This window comes from Gobius niger (assembly GCF_951799975.1).
Source record: "Gobius niger genome assembly, chromosome: 12".
NCBI classification, from domain to species: Eukaryota; Metazoa; Chordata; class Actinopteri; order Gobiiformes; family Gobiidae; genus Gobius; species Gobius niger.
This window is the reverse complement of record NC_136863.1, coordinates 26,352,399-26,370,882: the sequence shown is the minus strand read 5'-3', so window position 1 is coordinate 26,370,882 and position 18,484 is coordinate 26,352,399. Positions and strand designations below refer to the sequence as shown.

The 18,484-nt window shown below is 43.6% G+C and overlaps 3 protein-coding genes across 5 annotated transcripts in view; 1 reads left to right on the top strand and 2 right to left on the bottom strand.

Moving 5' to 3' along the window:
• The window catches only part of mapk8ip2 (mitogen-activated protein kinase 8 interacting protein 2), a 37,970-nt gene extending 33,607 nt beyond the window's left edge, over positions 1 to 4,363 (bottom strand). For 2 of the 3 annotated variants that reach the window (XM_079567792.1, XM_079567793.1), the window contains exon 1: positions 3,805 to 4,363. In XM_079567792.1, the coding sequence (XP_079423918.1) occupies positions 3,805 to 3,869 (65 nt within the window). In that variant the 5' untranslated portion in view covers positions 3,870 to 4,363. The remainder of the gene's footprint in view (positions 1 to 3,804) is intronic. The other variant, XM_079567791.1, reaches the window with a different exon arrangement.
• Positions 4,364 to 10,444: 6,081 nt separating this feature from the next.
• On the bottom strand, positions 10,445 to 12,091 carry LOC306971949 (zona pellucida sperm-binding protein 3-like; the record flags this gene model as incomplete). The annotated part of the gene is made up of 7 exons (XM_079568393.1): positions 10,445 to 10,511; positions 10,763 to 10,848; positions 10,919 to 11,036; positions 11,102 to 11,279; positions 11,346 to 11,449; positions 11,523 to 11,641; positions 11,708 to 12,091. Coding segments are annotated over 7 exons (1,056 nt in total), but the record flags the coding sequence as incomplete, so codon positions are not given.
• Positions 12,092 to 15,178: 3,087 nt separating this feature from the next.
• Positions 15,179 to 18,246, top strand: LOC306971948 (zona pellucida sperm-binding protein 4-like; the record flags this gene model as incomplete). The annotated part of the gene is made up of 8 exons (XM_079568392.1): positions 15,179 to 15,479; positions 15,552 to 15,736; positions 15,807 to 15,907; positions 17,137 to 17,294; positions 17,458 to 17,650; positions 17,726 to 17,909; positions 17,985 to 18,060; positions 18,146 to 18,246. 8 exons carry the CDS (start codon positions 15,179 to 15,181, stop codon positions 18,244 to 18,246), a joined length of 1,299 nt encoding a protein of 432 aa, XP_079424518.1.
• Positions 18,247 to 18,484: the final 238 nt, after the last annotated feature.

Genomic DNA, 18,484 nt, shown 5'->3' with positions numbered 1-18,484 from the left:
GACGGGGAATGATGGTGTTGTAAATTGTGCGGGGGAAAGGCCCGGTCGCCTGCTGCTGTTGGATTATCATCTGTCAGAGCTCAGTTATGAGTTATGTAAAAGAGATTAATGTTGAGCTTATCATAATAAACGGACAAATCTGTGACAAAGGGAAATGAAATGTCAAAATAGCGGCTCCAATGGGCTCTCGGCACGGAATGTACAGCGACATGATGCTAACTTCCTGTGTCCTGAACTGTAGGTGTTTTAGTCTTTAAGCTAAAGGCTAAAGCTAACTTGACATATGATAGATGTTAAAATGGCGCCCCAGACTGATCTGCTTCAAAAACAATTAGCTCGACCTTTTCTTATTTAGAAAGTCATGACCACACAGGATGTTAGCCACATTCGTCTTATTTTGAACACTTAGCCTACACCGTCTTTCTGCTGGCACTAAAGCAGGCAGGAGATTTCATATTTTACAACATTGCAACGCTGTTGAATAAGGTGATTTTGCCGATGATAGCATTTAGCTGCTGTTAGCACAAATTTAGCTCTTGGGTAAAGACACGCACATCCACAGTTCTAAGTCAGTGTGCTGGATCAAAAAGTAAGAATCATGAAGAAATAGCAAAAGAGCCGCACAACTGTTGGCTCCCCAGCTTTTTAAATATTAGCTCACTGAGTGACGTTTGAGGCCACATCGTCTGGAAACGTCCCTCGTGAGCTAATATTGGGGAGCCAACAGTTGTGCAGATTTTTCGTTATTTCTTCATGTTAGCACTTAGCTTGCCTTCGTAGCTCGTCTTTTAGCTGCTTTTTTCCTCTAGTTTTTGCCTTGGCACCTCTGAATAATTCCATAAACCTCACCAAATGGCAGAATTTGTCCACAGTGTTCTCAATGCGTCTCACAAAAGTGTGACCGTGGTTCTGTTGTTCCTTCAGTAATGTGTATTCCTCAGCGACTGCGGTCCATTTCTGATGGAAACAGTCGATGAGTGAAACCGGGCGACAGCATGTACGCTGTGCTATGTGGAAAAACACCATTAGTGGTGTAGTAGGCAGCGTCAGGTCTGGGGGCAAAATGCCCCAACCTGCCTTAGTGTATCATGTACTGATTTAGCTACATTAATCCACACTAGCCCCTTTGTGTTGTGATATATATATTGCACCGTGACCAAAACAAACAGTTGATACCAAGATGATACTTCAACACATAGAAAATGACAAGTTTTGGCCTGAAAATATGCAGATTGTGTTCATCGTGTTCATACCTCAATCGTCTGGCGCCCAAAGACAAACAAAACACAGAACATAATGTCGAACATAATGTGACCTGACTGCACTGTTTCACCAAGACACACAGTATTTAACTCATTAACCTCATATCGAAATGGACACAGCCTTTGTAGAGCTGCTTGAAAACGAGTGGGAATCCGCCCTGCTACAATCTATGAAAAACAAAGTGAAGAGTTTTTTTGTTTTTTTCATCACGGGTGAACTGCAGGAAAACTACAGCTCATTGTTCCTGCGCTACATTAAAGATCAGCTCGGATTACTGTCCAGTGCAGTCGGAATCGATGGAATGAGAGAGTGCGGACTCAGCTGAGGTCACTGGTGGTAGTCATGCAAACACTATTGATTTCAAAAGGGCAGTTTGGGAGATAAGGATAAGGGACACTGACCATTCAATTCACATGATATGATCACTGACCGCTAAGATGCTATTCGAGGGCCATGTAAGTGGACATATACATAATTATGTATTATAAACCTGCTTTTGGACACCACAGCGTTCATATTTCAGGTCTGATCATTCATGTTTGTGCATGGTATACCTGATTAAAGAATGCAAATGCACAAAAGCAATAACAAGCCACTGTGTTTAATTCCTCGGCAACATATCAGTGGGGCCGCGATAAAGGCAGGGAAATCAACTTTCTATTACAGTTTGCTTTTTCATCAAGGATTGCCATCACATGCAGTTATTGGAAAGGCGTTCATTTCCAACAAAGAAGCCAGATGGATGAAGTAACTTGGCCAGAAACACGACAACAAGCGTCTCTTAGGGTTGAAGAGTGGCATGCACCAGTGTTCAATTCAACAACTAAAATATTTCGTCAAACTAATATTTTTTCCCACTAAAATTGGACTAAAACTAAATCTAAAGCTGTTTATGAGACTAAAACTGTGACTAAAATGTCCAGATACGTAAAAAAAACATCCAAACTTCCCATGACAGTTTTGAGCCTCACATCATTTCCATTCACTGAGAAAAATGATAAATGTTAAACAATGCAAACGCCAAGTCCCAGCAGTGTATTTCACTACTAGGTCGTATTACCCATTTACTACTACTTTGATAACAAATGATGTATTACCTTATCACAGTCATAGGTGAAAAAAGCATGGTTAAAAAAAGAGATTATTGTTTCCTGGGACCAAATGGGGCCAAGTTGGAACAAACGATGATGTATTTGTAATGGGCTGAGCTGAACCAGTGGAAACTCTCCTGCTCAATGTCATTAGTTTATTTTGATGTGGCTAACAGACTTTCAAACATACTGGGCCACACTTGTGTCAAATTTGATGCTTGTATCACAAACACATTTTGAAAAAACAACAACAATAGAACTGCAGGGGTGAGGGGCTTCATCTGCTCCACTAATACAGTGTGATTGTGCACCAAATATCACTCAGATCCATTGAACATGAACCCTAAATCTCCTCCTCTTTGGGCATAATCTAATCTAATCTAGGCCTCCTGCAAACATGCTTTATTAATCCACACAAATGGGAAATTCCAGGTCTGAAATACACAAAGGGGTCATTCCTGCATTCTCTCATTTACATAACACGTTTGGGCCCTAATTTCTTTAACACGGCATATTTCAAAAGGTAAATTGATGCAACAAAATAGTAGTATTTTCAGACTTGCACTCACTCTTCAGCACCGGTCTCCTTATTCCCTCTTGACTAGCATGCCATATGAACATTACACTTCATATGTGTCCATCATACACAAAAGGTCTCATGTGTCATTCACCACCATACATCTACCTGCACTTCACACCTTTTCACTCCAGACATAAATGCTGTTTGTTGTGACTCCACTTTGTTGTGTCTTTCTTAATTACATTTAATGAAGTTAGTTTTAGGGGGAAATGAAGCTGAAAACCCCAAACCAAACTCATCTGTAATCCATCTGAAAGTGACTCAACCCCCCCCTGGAGATCAATAAGCTCCTTATTAGCCCTAAAAGCCAGCGTTCCTCTTAACCTTACAGCTTATCGATTTCTTTTGCTGAGCTGAACCCTGGTCACTTTGCCCTCCCTTTACACGCATGACATATTGTTTTGTGGCGTGTTTAAAAAGCCTAGACAGAGATAGGGGCGGTTCGCGAGTGCCCTGCCCTTGCCTTTACTTTGGGATGCTACTCAACAGGGCGTGGGCCTTTCCCTTTCACACAGAGACTGCGCACTGGGCGTGAGGTGAGGGCTGCTGCTGACGCCGCCGCTCTCTCATGATGTGCCGTCCTTTCTCACAAACATGTCAAAGCCTGGAGAGCGCTTGGCGAGGAGCACTTTCCCCGCGGCCATATTGAATTCGAACACAGCGTTCCCCTCAAAAACAAGCAAATCACCAGGTTCTGCTGAGCGACACGGCCCCGAGAAGAGGCCCTTGTCGCCTCAACATCTAGCATCACACGGACCCCCCTTAGCATCGCCATGACACACCACGCGGCGCGATCATCTTTCCCGTCAATGTCAATGCGTAAAAGAAGGAGCGCGTTATGCATCTGGGTGCGTGTGTGCGCGTCCCTACCTGCATCCAGGAGGAGAGAGGGAGTGGAAGGTGGAGAGGGAAAACATCTCAGCCCTGTCCGCCATCTTCTTCGTCCACAAATGACTCACACACAGCGACTTCGGGATGAGAGGAGGGGGGAAAGGAAAAAAAACAAATCAGCGAAGGCGCGCAGTGCAGTCCATGCACAGGGGGACCGGGGGTTTTGCGGGGTGGTCGTCGGGATTCCCGGGTTGATTGTTCTTTAAGGCCCCAGCTCGGATGCCCCCCTTCGGCCGAGAGCCTTCAGTCACAGTCACACCAGCTTGCTCAGCACCATCCGATCTGCAGTCGAGCATCCACACACACACGCACACACCGGGCGCGGGAAGAGGAGGAGGAGGAGGAGGAGAAGAGAGGAGGGAGGGATCACACGGAGGATGCGATGGCAAAAGGGGGAAAAAAAAGAAACAAAATTTAACCCCCCCAAAAAAGATGTCCTTCAGAAAATGGCAGTACGGCCAACGGTCCAGTGTCCTCCCGGAAAACAAGAACGCGTGCCACGGCCAGGCAAAAAGCGAGCCAGCAGTGCGCAGACTGGCAGGGGAGAGAGGAGAGGCGGGGAGAGGGAGGGAGGGAGGGAGGAGGGGGGACTCTGTAACGTCAGTGACAAGAGAGGGATGCAGTCACACATCGCTTACAAAGATTTTGTCAAAATGAGGTGGATACGATTTGAGCACATGTCAGTTCTGCACATTTATCAGTCGGCATATCTATTCATTTATCATTCTGTACATTAAAAACAAAAAAACGGACTGTTGCTTTAAAGCTTTTGACTCATCTGGATCATAGCGACAACAGTGATACCCTCCACTCGTGATTGGAAGTGTGCTGACTAAACAATGGAGCCAAAGAGGAAATGGAAAAGCGAGATCGATTTAACCTGATGTACTTTAGAAAGCAAAACAGGACACTATAAGTTTGTTTATGATTTCTTATATATATATATATATATATATATATATATATATATATATATATATATATATATATATATATATATATATATATATATATATATATATATATATATAAAGAGAGAGAGAGAGAGAGAGAGAGAGAGAGAGAGAGAGAGAGAGAGAGAGAGAGAGAGAGAGAGAGAGAGAGAGCCTTGACCGTGCTTTTGCCTACTGTGAGAAACAGGCAATGTTTTACTATAGTCGACTGATAATGTTTAGCCTCCACTTGTGCCGCTGTCTGTGGTGCTGAAACCGACAGGATCCTGAGCGGCGTGACCACAAGGGGTCGCTACCTCTATTTGTATTCATTTTTAGGGCCGAGCGCCATCACGGCTGGCGAAGGGGCTCTTGAAATCGTATGGGGCCTTTCCGAAACCATTCCCTCCTCCCTTCCCCTACACCCTTCCACTCAGGACTCAGTGAGGGCACCTCCAGAGCTGTGACTTTCAGACGCTCTCTCCCTCGCCCCCACGAACTGCACAGCCCATAATGTTGCAAAAATCACTAATTCGACTGATCATACTTTTAAATAAATAAAAGGTTCTCTTATGAGTTAACAAAGTTATTCAGATTCAAATATGTTGTATTTACATTATATAATTTAGCTTCTTCAAACTCACAAGTGAGAATTTATCCTCTCATAATAAAATCATGTTAAGTTTCACTGTTGTTTTCTTTTTCATTAATAAATGTCTATATGACGATAAAGTTGTTCAAATGAACACTTAGGTGCTCCTAAATAAATGGAACTGAAGTAGTTTGGTGTGTTGCTCGTGGGACTGCTCTCAGTGTAACACACACCTGTTAAGTGTGGTGTCGATGCAGACTCACCCACTCCCCCTCACTGAAGGATCCGTTTCGGACAGAACTCCACTCCACGGGCACGCACAAACTGAGTGTTAGGGGTGAGGGTGAGGGAGGAGGGAGCATTTTGGAAAGGTCCCACAGAGTGAACGGAGCACAGCGCACTCCCCCCAAAGTGCGTAAATACGTAAATGAGGATGAAAGAGCAAAAAAATGTGTCAAAAAAGCAACAACAAAGTAAAAAAAAAAAACGCTACAAAAATGGGACAAAAACGTGACAAAAATGTGACAAAAAGTGACGACAACTTGGCAACAATGCATGGAAACACAAGGAAAAATTGTAGATCGATGTTGTAGGTCTTAGCTTTCAAATGAATTAGAATTAGAGATGTTTAAATGTTTCAGCACCATCTGCAGGCCGTCATCAGAAACATGTACAGATTTCAACATCTCTGATCCTTTAGGTCTGACTCAAATGAACTCTGAAAGTTATTGGAACACAAGTAGACACAATGAACATTAATAAGTAAATCTGACTTTTATCCTCAAACAGTTACTCAAGTAACATTTTCCCCTTTTTTTTACTTTTGCTACAGTAATTATTTTAGTCACTACTTTTTACTTGAGTAAAATTGTTTCAAAGGACCAAAAATAATTACTCAAGTAAAAGTAAAAAATAAGTACTTGCAGAAAATGCTACTGTGAGTAACTTTCATAACATTCATTGTGTTCATCAGTATCACTTGTTGGGTTCATTTTGTCACTAGGGTTAAATATGTTGAAAATCTTTTACCCTTCCATGTTTCAGCCGCCATCTGCAGGCCGTCATCAGAAGTATCACCGGCGTGCGGTGACGTGTCACTTATCAGCTGTTTTTACTTCTGCTACTTACTAATTCAAGCACTGGATAAAAGAAGCTATAGAAATCAGGAAACGGAGGAAACCGACACCATCAACCGTGACGAAGGAGCGTTTCTCCTGTCCCACACCTGGACACCCTCCTCCAATGATTACGCCCCCTGTCGCCCTGAATCCACCGGGTGGCAGGGGGCGTGACCAGCCTGTCGGACCTAAATCCTATAAAAATCCTGATATTTCCACAGAAAATGGCACAATTGAAAATACAAAACACAAAATCATTCTAAAGAATAAGGAGCACACGATGAACTGCATCTAATTTAATCGCTCAAAAGAAGTATTTGTCGCTTAAATATTTACTCGATAAAGTAAGAAACAGATCATTTTACTTAAGTAGAAGTAAAAAGCACTGATGATAAGTTATTCTAAGACGTACAATTTCTTACAATGTAATCTTACAAATACCAACAATGAATCATAGCATTTATTTAATAACGAATGGATTATAAAACACAAGCGAGCTGAATGATGGTAGTAAAGGCAGTATCTTCAGACAGCTACAAACATGTAGGCGGCTGCATATATGAAAAAAAAACACCTAACCCCCAAAAAATTGCTACAAAAGGTTTTTCAATGGTTTTCTGTAGTATCACGTGTGCTTATTAACATACTAAAAGTCTACCAAAATCTGACCACTGGAAAGGTCTAATTTTCAAGAGGGTGGCGAGATCCTTAAAATGCCCATTACTCCTTTATTATTCATCCTAGACAAGCCCTTTTGGTGTCTAACCCCATGTTTTGGGTGTCTAGGAATCCAATGGGCTTGTTCAAATTGTAGTCACATGATCACATAATTATGATATACAAATCGTGGACAAAGACTCTATATATATAACATTAGCGAGTTGTCACGGCAACGACAACATTTTCAACGCAACCTTTGCTTCCCAGAGGCTTAGAGGGGCAGGGGTGGGCTCATTTTAAAGCCTCAACCCTCTTCTTCCCAACGCAATAAAAGGTACGTCATTTACTCACAGAGATAATAATGGCTACAAACCCTCCTTACCATTTTGCCATCTCCTATGTTTAGTTCTTATGTGTATTATGCAAAATGACATGGCTGGCTGTTCACAAGTTATTTTTTACTTATAAACTGACGAACATGTTCATTTTTCCATCGTTTTATACAATATTTCGTGACACTCTCTGAAATTAAAGGGATAATTCAGGATTTTTGACATAGGGCCTCATTTCCTAGTTATCCAGAGTGTTGTGGATTTCTGGAGATTTTATATATTTATTTATTTTTAATTCATGCAGTCCAAGCTAGAGCTAGGCTAGTGCTAGGCTAGTGCATGTCTATGGTAACTAGTAGCCTCCATTTAAAACCTCTTCAAAATCATGGGGTCGTCCTCCAAACGTTGCCATATCTGATTTGTAGAAAGCTCCTTTGTGAATTCAGGAATCAGGAGGCTGATGCTGCTCAAATATAAGTTCTTTTAAATGCAACATTTTTATATTTAAAAAAATATTCAGTCAACATGGACATTTATATTGGTATTCTGGTGTTATAAGTGATTTGCCTCAGGTGCACTGTGCTCGGGTCAGACTGTTTTTTAATGTAGGCTACTAGTTACCATAGACATGCACTAGCCTAGCACTAGCCTAGCACTAGCCTAGCACCACTAAACTCTTTAGTATATAATAAGGACTGCATGAATAAAAAGAAAAAAAAATCTCCAGAAATCAACACTCTGGATAACTAGGAAATGAGGCCCTATGTCACCGTGACCGTTGCCTGGTCAGCTGGATGTGACTCTATGTCTTAAGTCATTTACAGTAACTTCAAGAGCTTGAGATCATGTTGTGTCACTAAGATTTCTGGGATTCTTGGTGAATTCCATTTTTTTTTTAATTTTTTTTTATTGGTTTGTCCTCTTTCAGTGTTTTTTTTATTTTATTTTTTTTATCAATTGTGAGCTTGCTAGTTTTTGTTAGCATTACAATGACAGTTATCCTGCAATGTGACCCTCCCAGTGAAGAACCGGTCTGTTAAAAATGTGTTGGGAAGTTGTTCTCTTCAATCCCAACACTGACAACCTGGCCCTTCTGCATCAATGTTGGCAAAACATGTTCAGCCTAAATGCTATTTATTTGTAGCGTCATATCCACCAAGACAAAAAACAACAGAAACAAAACTCAGTCTCATATATTTGGTTTAAATTAGTTTATTTTGTCTTTTCCCCTATATGCTTTACAGTGACAGAGGAAACGGGAAAACAATTCAAACAATAATTCAGAAAGGGAAATGTACTAGACTTTATTTCTCTACAGTGATGTACTGGATTATTATTATTATGCCATTACAAATCAAAGAAACTTTTAACCAGTGAGGGATCAAATTTGTACAGTTTGCTATTTTTGAGATCAGGAGCTTTATTCTTTGGGGACCACTTTCTCACCAATTGCAAAAGGACCCAGGGTGACCAAACCTTCCCATTCGAAAGCTGGAAAAGGGAAATAGAAATATGACTTAGTAATCTTACTAATTGTAATTTGGGAAATGTAATTTGCTATGGCATTTTGCACTTACCTTTTTCGCCAGAAACATCCCGAGTCTTCCTAGATATTGTCGGAGGACCTCCAGCACCCTGGCTCCAAATACCAGTCGAAGGCCATGTTTGTGGGAATGTAGGCTTTGACCCGCCTTGACTGGAACCCCCTGAGGTAACCACGTAGTAGGCGGAAGAATATGTCCCACTTCCTCCTCCAGATGCACCTCCTTTTCCAGTCCACTTGCCACTTCCTGTCCCAGTCCCTGTCCCAGTCCCTGAGCCACTTCCTGAGCCACTTCCTGTCCCAGTCCCTGTACCACCTCCTGTGCTACCTTGTGTCCAAGACCAATGGCTGCTTCCTTGCCCACCAGAACCACCACCACCACCACCAGATGATTGGCCACTTCCTGTCCCATATCCTGTCCCAGATCCTGTCCCAGATCCTGTCCCAGATCCTGTCCCAGATCCTGTGCCACTTGCTTGCCAAACCCACTTGCCATCGCTTCCTTTCCCAGACCCTGAGCCACCCCCTGTCCCAGACCCTGAGCTACCCCCTGACCCAGACCCCGAGCCACCCCCTGTCCCAGACCCCGAGCCACCCCCTGTCCCAGATCCTGTGCTACCTTGTGTCCAAGTCCACTTGCCACTCTCTGTCCCAGATCCTGAGCCACCTCCTGTCCCAGACCCTGAGCCACCTCCTGTCCCAGTCCCTGAGCCACCTCCTGTCCCAGACCCTGAGCCACCTCCTGTCCCAGACCCTGAGCCACCCCCTGTCCCAGTCCACTTCCTACCTCCTGTCCCAGACCCTGAGCCACCTCCTGTCCCAGACCCTGAGCCACCTCCTGTCCCAGACCCTGAGCCACCTCCTGTCCCAGTCCATGAGCCACTTCCTGTCCCAGTCCATGAGCCACTTCCTGTCCCAGATCCTGTGCTACCTTGAGGCCACTTGATACCCCCTGTTCCAGACCCACCACCTCCAGAGGACTGGCCACCTGTCCCGGACCCTGTGCCACCTTGTCCCCATTGGCCACTTCCTGTCCCGGACCCTGTGCTACCCTGTCCCCATTGGCCGCCAGACTGTTGTCCACTTCCTGTCCCAGACCCTGTGCCACCTTGTCCCCATTGTCCACTTCCTGTCCCGGACCCTGTGCTACCTTGTCCCCATTGGCCGCCAGACTGTTGTCCACTTCCTGTCCCAGACCCTTTGCCACTTTGTCCCCATTGTCCACTTCCTGTCCCAGACCCTGTGCCACCATGTCCCCATTGGCCGCCAGACTGTTGTCCACTTCCTGTCCCGGACCCTGTGCCACCTTGTCCCCATTGGCCGCCAGACCATTGGCCACCAGACTGTTGTCCACCAGACCCAGACCCACCTCCTGTGCCGGACCCTCCACCTGTCCCTGATCCACCTCCTGACCAACCACCATGGCCTGACCCACCACTTCCCCCTGAAATCCCTGAACTGCTTTCACAAGACTCACAAGCTTGATGGGATCCACTGGCCTCCCTCCACCTAAGACAGAAGACAACAACAGTTTGTTTTCAGTAGCAATGGTTCAGACTTTGCCAAATGTGTGCCCAAGTAGACTAAATACTATGTCTTAAGAGTCTCAAATAAATATTCATATAAACAAAAATAAACACATCTAAAATAACACCCATTACTGTTTGGTTATAAAGAAAACATTCTTAAGCAAATACTGTATGCATTTTAATTCAAAGTTGATTCTTGTTAATTGTTTGTTTCAGACTACTGACACTTACATGTTGCCGGTGAAGGAACAGGCTCTGTGTCGTTCATGAATTGCATGTGCTGCAGACGTTGCTCTCAAGTGGCAGGTAATGTACATCTGTTGGAACAGTTCATTAAAATGTGGTTGATGTATTAGCACAGGCTTTGAAAGAAGGCAGGGAGCTCACCAATCCGGACTCCACTCCTTGGAATCTGAAGGCCTCCAGCTGGAAGCGCAGCTTATTCTCTACAGAGCGTGGCAGAAAGGCTGAGCCAGAGTTGGTGATTCTGGCATCCACGAAACACCTGTATGTACGCACAGTTAGACAAGGCCACAGAGAAGTATATTTTACCACAGTCGACTCCCTCACCCATGATTGTCAATGAAGACATATCGGGGGTTGGAGTTTACATCGGGTGCCAGAGTAGCGACACAACTGTCAACGTAAACGCGAAGAGGGACGTGGAAGTACTGCATGACGGTTGCCTCAAGGTGAAGCATGTCTCCTAAGTAGTACTGGTAACTTGGTCTTTCAAAGCCCCAGTCAGCTGTGCAAAGAAAACATGTCATGATGTATTACATGTTTTATTTAAAGAATGAGTTGGCTGACCTACCAGTCATGAGTTTGAGTGAGAAGTAGAGGAACTCCTCCGACACCTTCACTGCAGAGAAAGGAACCCAATGTGGTTCCAGAGCAAGGCTGCTCACATTCTGCCTCCTAAAGATGTAAGAGTTTGTGTTAGTATAGGCTGAACTATGAAGACGTGGTTTTGGTGTGATATGTGATGTACCTTGGGTAGTGGCATTCCACAATGACAGCGGCTCTGCTGGTCCTTACTACAGGAGACTCACTGCTCACTTGAGGATTGTAGTTCAGAACGTAGCTGTAGATGAAGGAATCGTCTGTCAACTGGAGGAAAAAGGCAAGCCGTGAACATTTTGGTAAGGCTCTACAGTGCAGTCAGACTGTCCTTACCGTCAGATCGCTGCCACAGTTCTGCAGTTCATATTCAAAAATGAGTACTTGAGCATTGCTGTCCTCCCCAGTAACCGCACAATCTCCCAGAGTGAGGCCGTTGGAGTTTATGGGTTGTCCTATTCCAAACATGTCCCTCTTCACCTCCACATGGACAAAGCTCTCCATGCACTGCACTGCCACAGTAGCCACAGGGACCGGGTGTCTGATCTCAAAGCCCTCGGGCTGGCCTGGAGTCTCAGGCTCAGGGTCACCAGGGTACGCCCAGTTCAGCGGCCTGTTGAACGTCTCAATGTTCTGCTGGTCAGGGTTCCATTGTGCTCCACAGAGGCAGCTTAACAGGGCTAGTGCCAAAAGGCACGTAGCAGTGCACTTCAACAGCATGGCTCCAACAGCAGGTGAACTGCACAGGGTGCTGTAGAGAAGCCTAGAGCCACTGCTTCTCCTTTTATACGTTTATCTGCCCTGAGGCCCCACCTACTGGCAGGCTCACCACCCATATGCGTGTTCACTGCATCTGACATGGCTGTGGACAACAGGCGATAGGAAAGAATGCCAACAGCTCGGAGGTCACAGCTGATGGATGCAAACATCGTACAAAGTCTGCTCAAATAAGTGTTATTTATTATATCCGTACTTTTACTGCACAGAACAATTGGCACCGGGTTTTACTGAATGTCACGCCAACCTTGTTTTAAGTCTTCCTGTCCTCCACATGAAATGCCAAACAAATATTTGGCCAAAGTAAATTTGTTAGGCAGAACAAATCAATAAAGCAGCAATGGCTGTTTCTAAAACAGGTCAAAGTCAGTCTGCTTGACCTGAGTATGAAAATAAGGTGTGTCTCATCGATACTTGTCTTGTTTTTCCAAAAATGCATTTATCTATTTGTTATTCAATCACTTATTTCAGTTTGGTCAATTTACAAATCATTTGAAACATGATAATGAGCACACATGACTCATGCATGTAAACGTGCCACGCTAGGGAGTAGCCAAGGGTTGATTCCCACTCGCACTCTTAAACACACTCTCACTCAACTTAGCCTATTGTACATGTTTTAGTTGTAGGGGAAACTGCAGTACCAGGGTGGAACTTACAGACACAGTGAGAACATGCAAACGCCACAGAAAGGCCCCGTTTGTCCTGGACATCCAAATCAGGACCTTCAAGCTTCAGTCAAGGAGAACCACATTGGAAAGAACTGTTTTATACTTTATGTGTTATCCTCAGTGAGTATTTGTATCTGTATACTTAGAAGATAAGCTTTGCACATCAACTACTAGAGGCCAGTGTGTAAGAGATGAGGGTAAATCCCAGCGTACATGAGTAAAAATAATACTTCCCGCACACTGCCAACTTTGCAAAAATAGTTTATTAGGATTAGGTCAACGACCTTCATCAGGCAAATTGCTGAAGTCTGCCTAGTAGGGTGTGACCGGCACCCAAGGGTGCCCCTCTTAAAGGGACAGTGTGCCAAAACTGATCAACCCACTAGGAGGCCTTTAGGAGCCAACGTTTGTAAAGTGTGGATCCACACTTTGCTTGAGCAGTTTGTCATGATCTCTCCCTCTGAGTGGAGGGGGGACATGATCAAGGCCATAGAACCTCAGAGAACAGACATCATGATTGTTGTCATTAAAATGTTTAACAGCGGGGTAATCCCGATCATTCCTCCGGGTGGAGCTCTTGTGCTTGCTAATGGTTGTTTAAGTTTTCTTGTAGTTTTACCTCCATAAGTTAAACCACAAGAGCACCATAACATGCAAATGACATGAGTTGATGAACACGTGATTACACTTTTTATAGGGCATTTTTTTCCAGTGTGAGGATGTACAAAATGATTTGGTTTGACTGTATAGTATTGGGCACAGTTGCCACAACGATAGTAACAATGTTTGTGAGGCTAATTTAGGATTAGAATTGAAGTTGGCACAGACCAAAACATCTCTATGATTTTTACATCTTTTATTGACAAAAAGGGGAGGCAGTTTAAAAATGGAGATTTCAGGGTCTGATTTTAAACTGTGCCAGTGTTTCAAAAAAAACAAATGTATTTAATGGCGGGTGTGTGAGCAGACTATTGAGTGATACATGTTTTTTGCCTCTTTATGCTCTTTTTAAATACTTCAGAATGGGTAGGTACAGTATATGCATCATCTATCCAGTTTTTGGGATACCCTCATTGCTCAAACCTCATTTTCACGTCTATTGCTTTATTAATAAAATCTTCCGTTGAGTGGCAAATTCTCCTTAACCTGAGAAAGTGACTCATGGGTAAACCTTTTTTCAAAGGGCCAGGATGAAAGCTGGAGGAAAACAATAATGTATTTTTATTTGTTTCTTTACGATACAATGAAGTGATCACAGTATCATGATTTCTTTTGAACCACATATTCATGACTCCACTGTGCTGTGAATGTGAGGTTTGGGTCAAAATGATTCAATAATAATATAAAACCTTCCAAGGTTTTCACCCTTGGGTGCCAGTCACATGCTACTTAAGACTGGTCATCAGAAGCCTGATGAAGGTCGTTGACCTAATCCTAATAAACTATTATTTTTACTCTATCTGTATACTTATACATGTATTAGCCAATAAATTCATATCATATCAAGCTGTTTTATTTATTTATTTGATCACGACAGGTCACATTGTTCATACATTAATTGTACACAAATGATAAATGTGCCAGATTATAGCAGAACTGTGTAGTCCTGAAGCAAGTAAAGACTTTACCTCATTGGCTGGGTCGGGAGTGAAGCCATTATGCCCAGAGTCAGCAACGTGAGGCAAGAGGATTCTGAGGAATATTATTACACAACTCAGACATAAAACACATGTCTAAGTACTAAGTATAAATACGTAAAACACTGTCAGTTCCTCAAAGATTTCCCATTAGGTCAACATTGGCATTTGTAAGTGAAAGATGAAAGTGTTGCTTTACTTCGGCCATTAGTGTTTTGGCGATTAATAAAATCGTCCCTCACAAAGCAAACGCACTTACCCCTGCATTATGTGATACTGGTGTCATTACGATATCGAACATATTGTTTAGTTTAGTTTTTCAGAGGTCAGGTTAGACAGGACGCTACGTGTGTGACCAGCCGGACAGGTCACAAAGACCTGTTTGACCCTGGCCGCTGTCAAATCGCTTTTTATGCCTTTTTTCTTTCTTTTTAGACATTTAAGAGGTTCTGACCACATCAAAATATTAGTAATGCAAGTCATTGCTTATGATGTTTTATTATGTATCATTAGTTTGAAATTACCGTCTGAAATGAACAAGTATTCTGTCCTGACATCCTGTTGCTTTGCACCAGATAGCAGCTAGTATCAAGGCCACCTGATTGGCAGCTGAGCTTAGCAAATAGGATGAGAGCTGTTCAACGCTTATAAAAGACAGGACTGGAGCCCCTGATCTTTGACAGCTTCTGGTGCTCATGGTGGATCAGTTTGTACTGTGAGCCATGGCAGTCAAACTCTTCTCCCTCTGTCTTCTGGCAGTGGCGCTTCTGGGCAGTCTTTGCCAGGCGCAGGAGCGGTACTTCAAGCCTTCGACACCCCAGGGTCCTCAGAAGCCTCAGCCGCCGACCCAGCAGAGGCCCCAAAAGATCAACACACAACAGACACAGGGCCATCCTGATATTCCCACCTGTCAAGTTCCTCCACAATACAAGATCCAGTGTGGGCTTCCGGGCATCACTGCGTCCGACTGCCAGGACATCAACTGCTGCTTCGATGGACAGATGTGCTACTACGGCAGAGCTGGTAGGCTAAATCTTTCCCCTCTTACTTCTTCCTTCCACAAACAAATACTTTAACTTTCATTTCCTCGAACAGTTACTCTGCAGTGCACAAAGGATGGCCAGTTCATCGTGGTGATTGCCAGGGATGCCACGTTGCCCAATATTGACTTGGATTCCATTAATTTCATGGGCACTAATGAGAACTGCCAGCCTGTGGCCACAAGCTCGGCGTTTGCTATCTATCAGTTCCCTGTTACCGGCTGCGGCACCACCATGACGGTAAGCTGACATGGTCATTTACGAGAGGTTGACGGTCAAATTAACATCAAACATGACACATTTGCTGCAGGAGACCGACACCAACGTCATCACCTATGAGAACAGGATGTCGTGTTCTTATGAAGTTGCTGTTGGACCCTATGGAGCCATCACCAGAGACAGCCAGTTTGAGTAAGTACTGTATACTGCAGATGTAACACGTTCTAAGACCCCATTTTAACACTGTCATTAGAATATTTCTATGATCATATTTATCATTTGTATTGTTATTTCATATCATTTACATACAGTAGTTGTTTGAAATTACAGAATTTATACAATATCACTCTTTTAATACACAGTATATTGAATTCATCTCATGAACCCCAGGACAGTTCCCTGTGGCATTATACATTATTTTGCTCATCAAAATGGATGGCTACTTAAAGTGATAGTCTGAAAGTCTAAATATTTTATGAATTTCATTAAATGTGCAAAATCGACCACCTTTTGATGTAAAGTAAGTAATAATAATACATTATTTTTTATCCTTCTTGGATCTCAGCAACTAATCAGAGTATAATATCCTCCTGCGGTGACCAATGAGACGAGCTTTTCCCATGAACCAGCCTGTCAAGTCCAATCAGGAGGAGGGGGAGGAGCTCAATCGTTTACTTTTGAAGCTTCTGTTCCTGCTCTCCTCAATTAGCAAACTAAGAAGCGCTTTCAAATTTCACTCTATCTCTCCTCACTTTGCAACTTACAGACTATCACTTTAAAGGGGCTGGAAGCAAGTTCGCCATTTTATACTCACTACTGCCACCTTAGGCCATATGTGTAACTGCACCTTCTATATTAAGCTCGTGCATGACGGCAATTCGGGCCGAAGTGACACATTTTTGAGTTACAGTGCAGGATTTTAGAGGCAGTTGTGGTGAACAGGTCTGAGCTCATTCTACACATTAGGACATGGCTGGAACATGTAGGGAGAGGAAAATACTTAATTTTAACATTTTTAAACTCCTTATAGTCCCTTTAAAGGCCCTATAGCTGACAGATTTTTTCTACATTAATGGAACGGTATTTGTTTTGTCCTCCTTCAGTTTATTGAAAAACTAATAATTGCATGAGCGCTTGTTTTAATTCCATTTCAATTTCATGATCTTCCCGGCTACAGCGGCCCTGAAAACTCACCCTGCAAGTTGTGAAACGCGCTTATGAACTCATCACTCATCAAAAGTTAGAAATGAGTTTGGAAACAAGTAACATTCTAATTCACCTGCTCCCTCTTTCATTCTTAGTAAAAACAAAAAACAAAACAAAACTCATGTTCAGGACCTTCAAGTTAAAGTAACCCGAGATGTGAGCTAAGACGAACATGTTCACCTTTTGCTTCATCTAATTTCTGCTCTTGGCTGTAGCTTGCTGGTCCAGTGCAAATACACTGGGACTTCAGTGGAGGCTCTGGTGATTGACGTGGGTGTCCTGGTTCCTCCTCCTCCTGTGGCTGGTCCTGGACCTCTGCGTGTGGAGCTCAGGCTGGGCAACGGAATATGCACCGCCAAGGGCTGCATGGAAGGTACGCGAGAGCATGGATTTACTCAGACTATGGCCTAAAAGGTCATGTGATAGGACCCAAAATCACCTCAGTATGACAAGCCGTGACCCAAAAAGCCATTCTCAGCCACGATTGTAGTGTTTTTAAAAACCTTTTTGATGAATGTGGTGTTTGTCGTGAACAGAGGACGTGGCCTACAACTCCTACTACCTGGATGGAGAATACCCTGTCACCAAGGTGCTCAGAGACCCTGTGTATGTGGAGGTGAGAATGCTGGAGAGAACCGATCCAAACCTCGTGCTGACCCTGGGCCGCTGCTGGGCCACCTCCAACCCCAACCCCCTCAGTCTGCCCCAGTGGGACCTGCTGGTGGATGGGTGAGTCTGCGTTTTACAGATTTGTCTCTGTTGTTAAAAGTCATAATGGTAACCTCCTCTGGTTTCGACTGGCAGCTGCCCGTACCGTGACGACCGCTATCTGACCAACCTGGTCCAGGTGGACGGCTCCTCAGGCCTTCAATTCCCCAGCCACTACAAGCGCTTCATTTTCAAGATGTTTACATTCGTGGCATCTGGTTCGGCTAATCCCACAAAGAACGTTTTACAAGATCCGATCATGACTCCTCTACAAGAAATGGTAAAACTGGAGACAAATGTTCCCTGGGCTCCAGGCCTTGTCAAAACTCTGATGCTCATTGTGCTGTGTTTCCAGCTGTACATCCACTGCAACACAGCAGTGTGCCGACCCACTAATATGGACAACTGTGAACCCAGATGCTTCAGAAGGAGTGAGTATTCAGTGTCATTCTCTGGAAGACTGTGTTGTAGAATATTGAAGAGACACACGAGCTGCAATGGTCTGTTCCTTTGCAGAGCGAGATGTCGCTGCCTCAGTGAAGAGCGTCTCCAGTGACGACAGCACCACCGTGACAAGTCCTGGCATCATCTTCACCATGACCACTGAGCAGCAGTGATTAGGCTGACTAATGTAGGACAATTTAATTCAACAACGCCCACGCAAATATCCTGAACATCAGTGATACCAAAACATGTAATAAAATCAATTACAAAATGATTCAATTCAATCATATTTCCATGTTTCTTTGAATATTATAAAATACGAATGTACACAAGGTAAAAATAAAGATGATTAAAAATCGTCCGGTGTAATCTATTTGGGTAACATGGATTTTTTCTGAACAATTTAATATT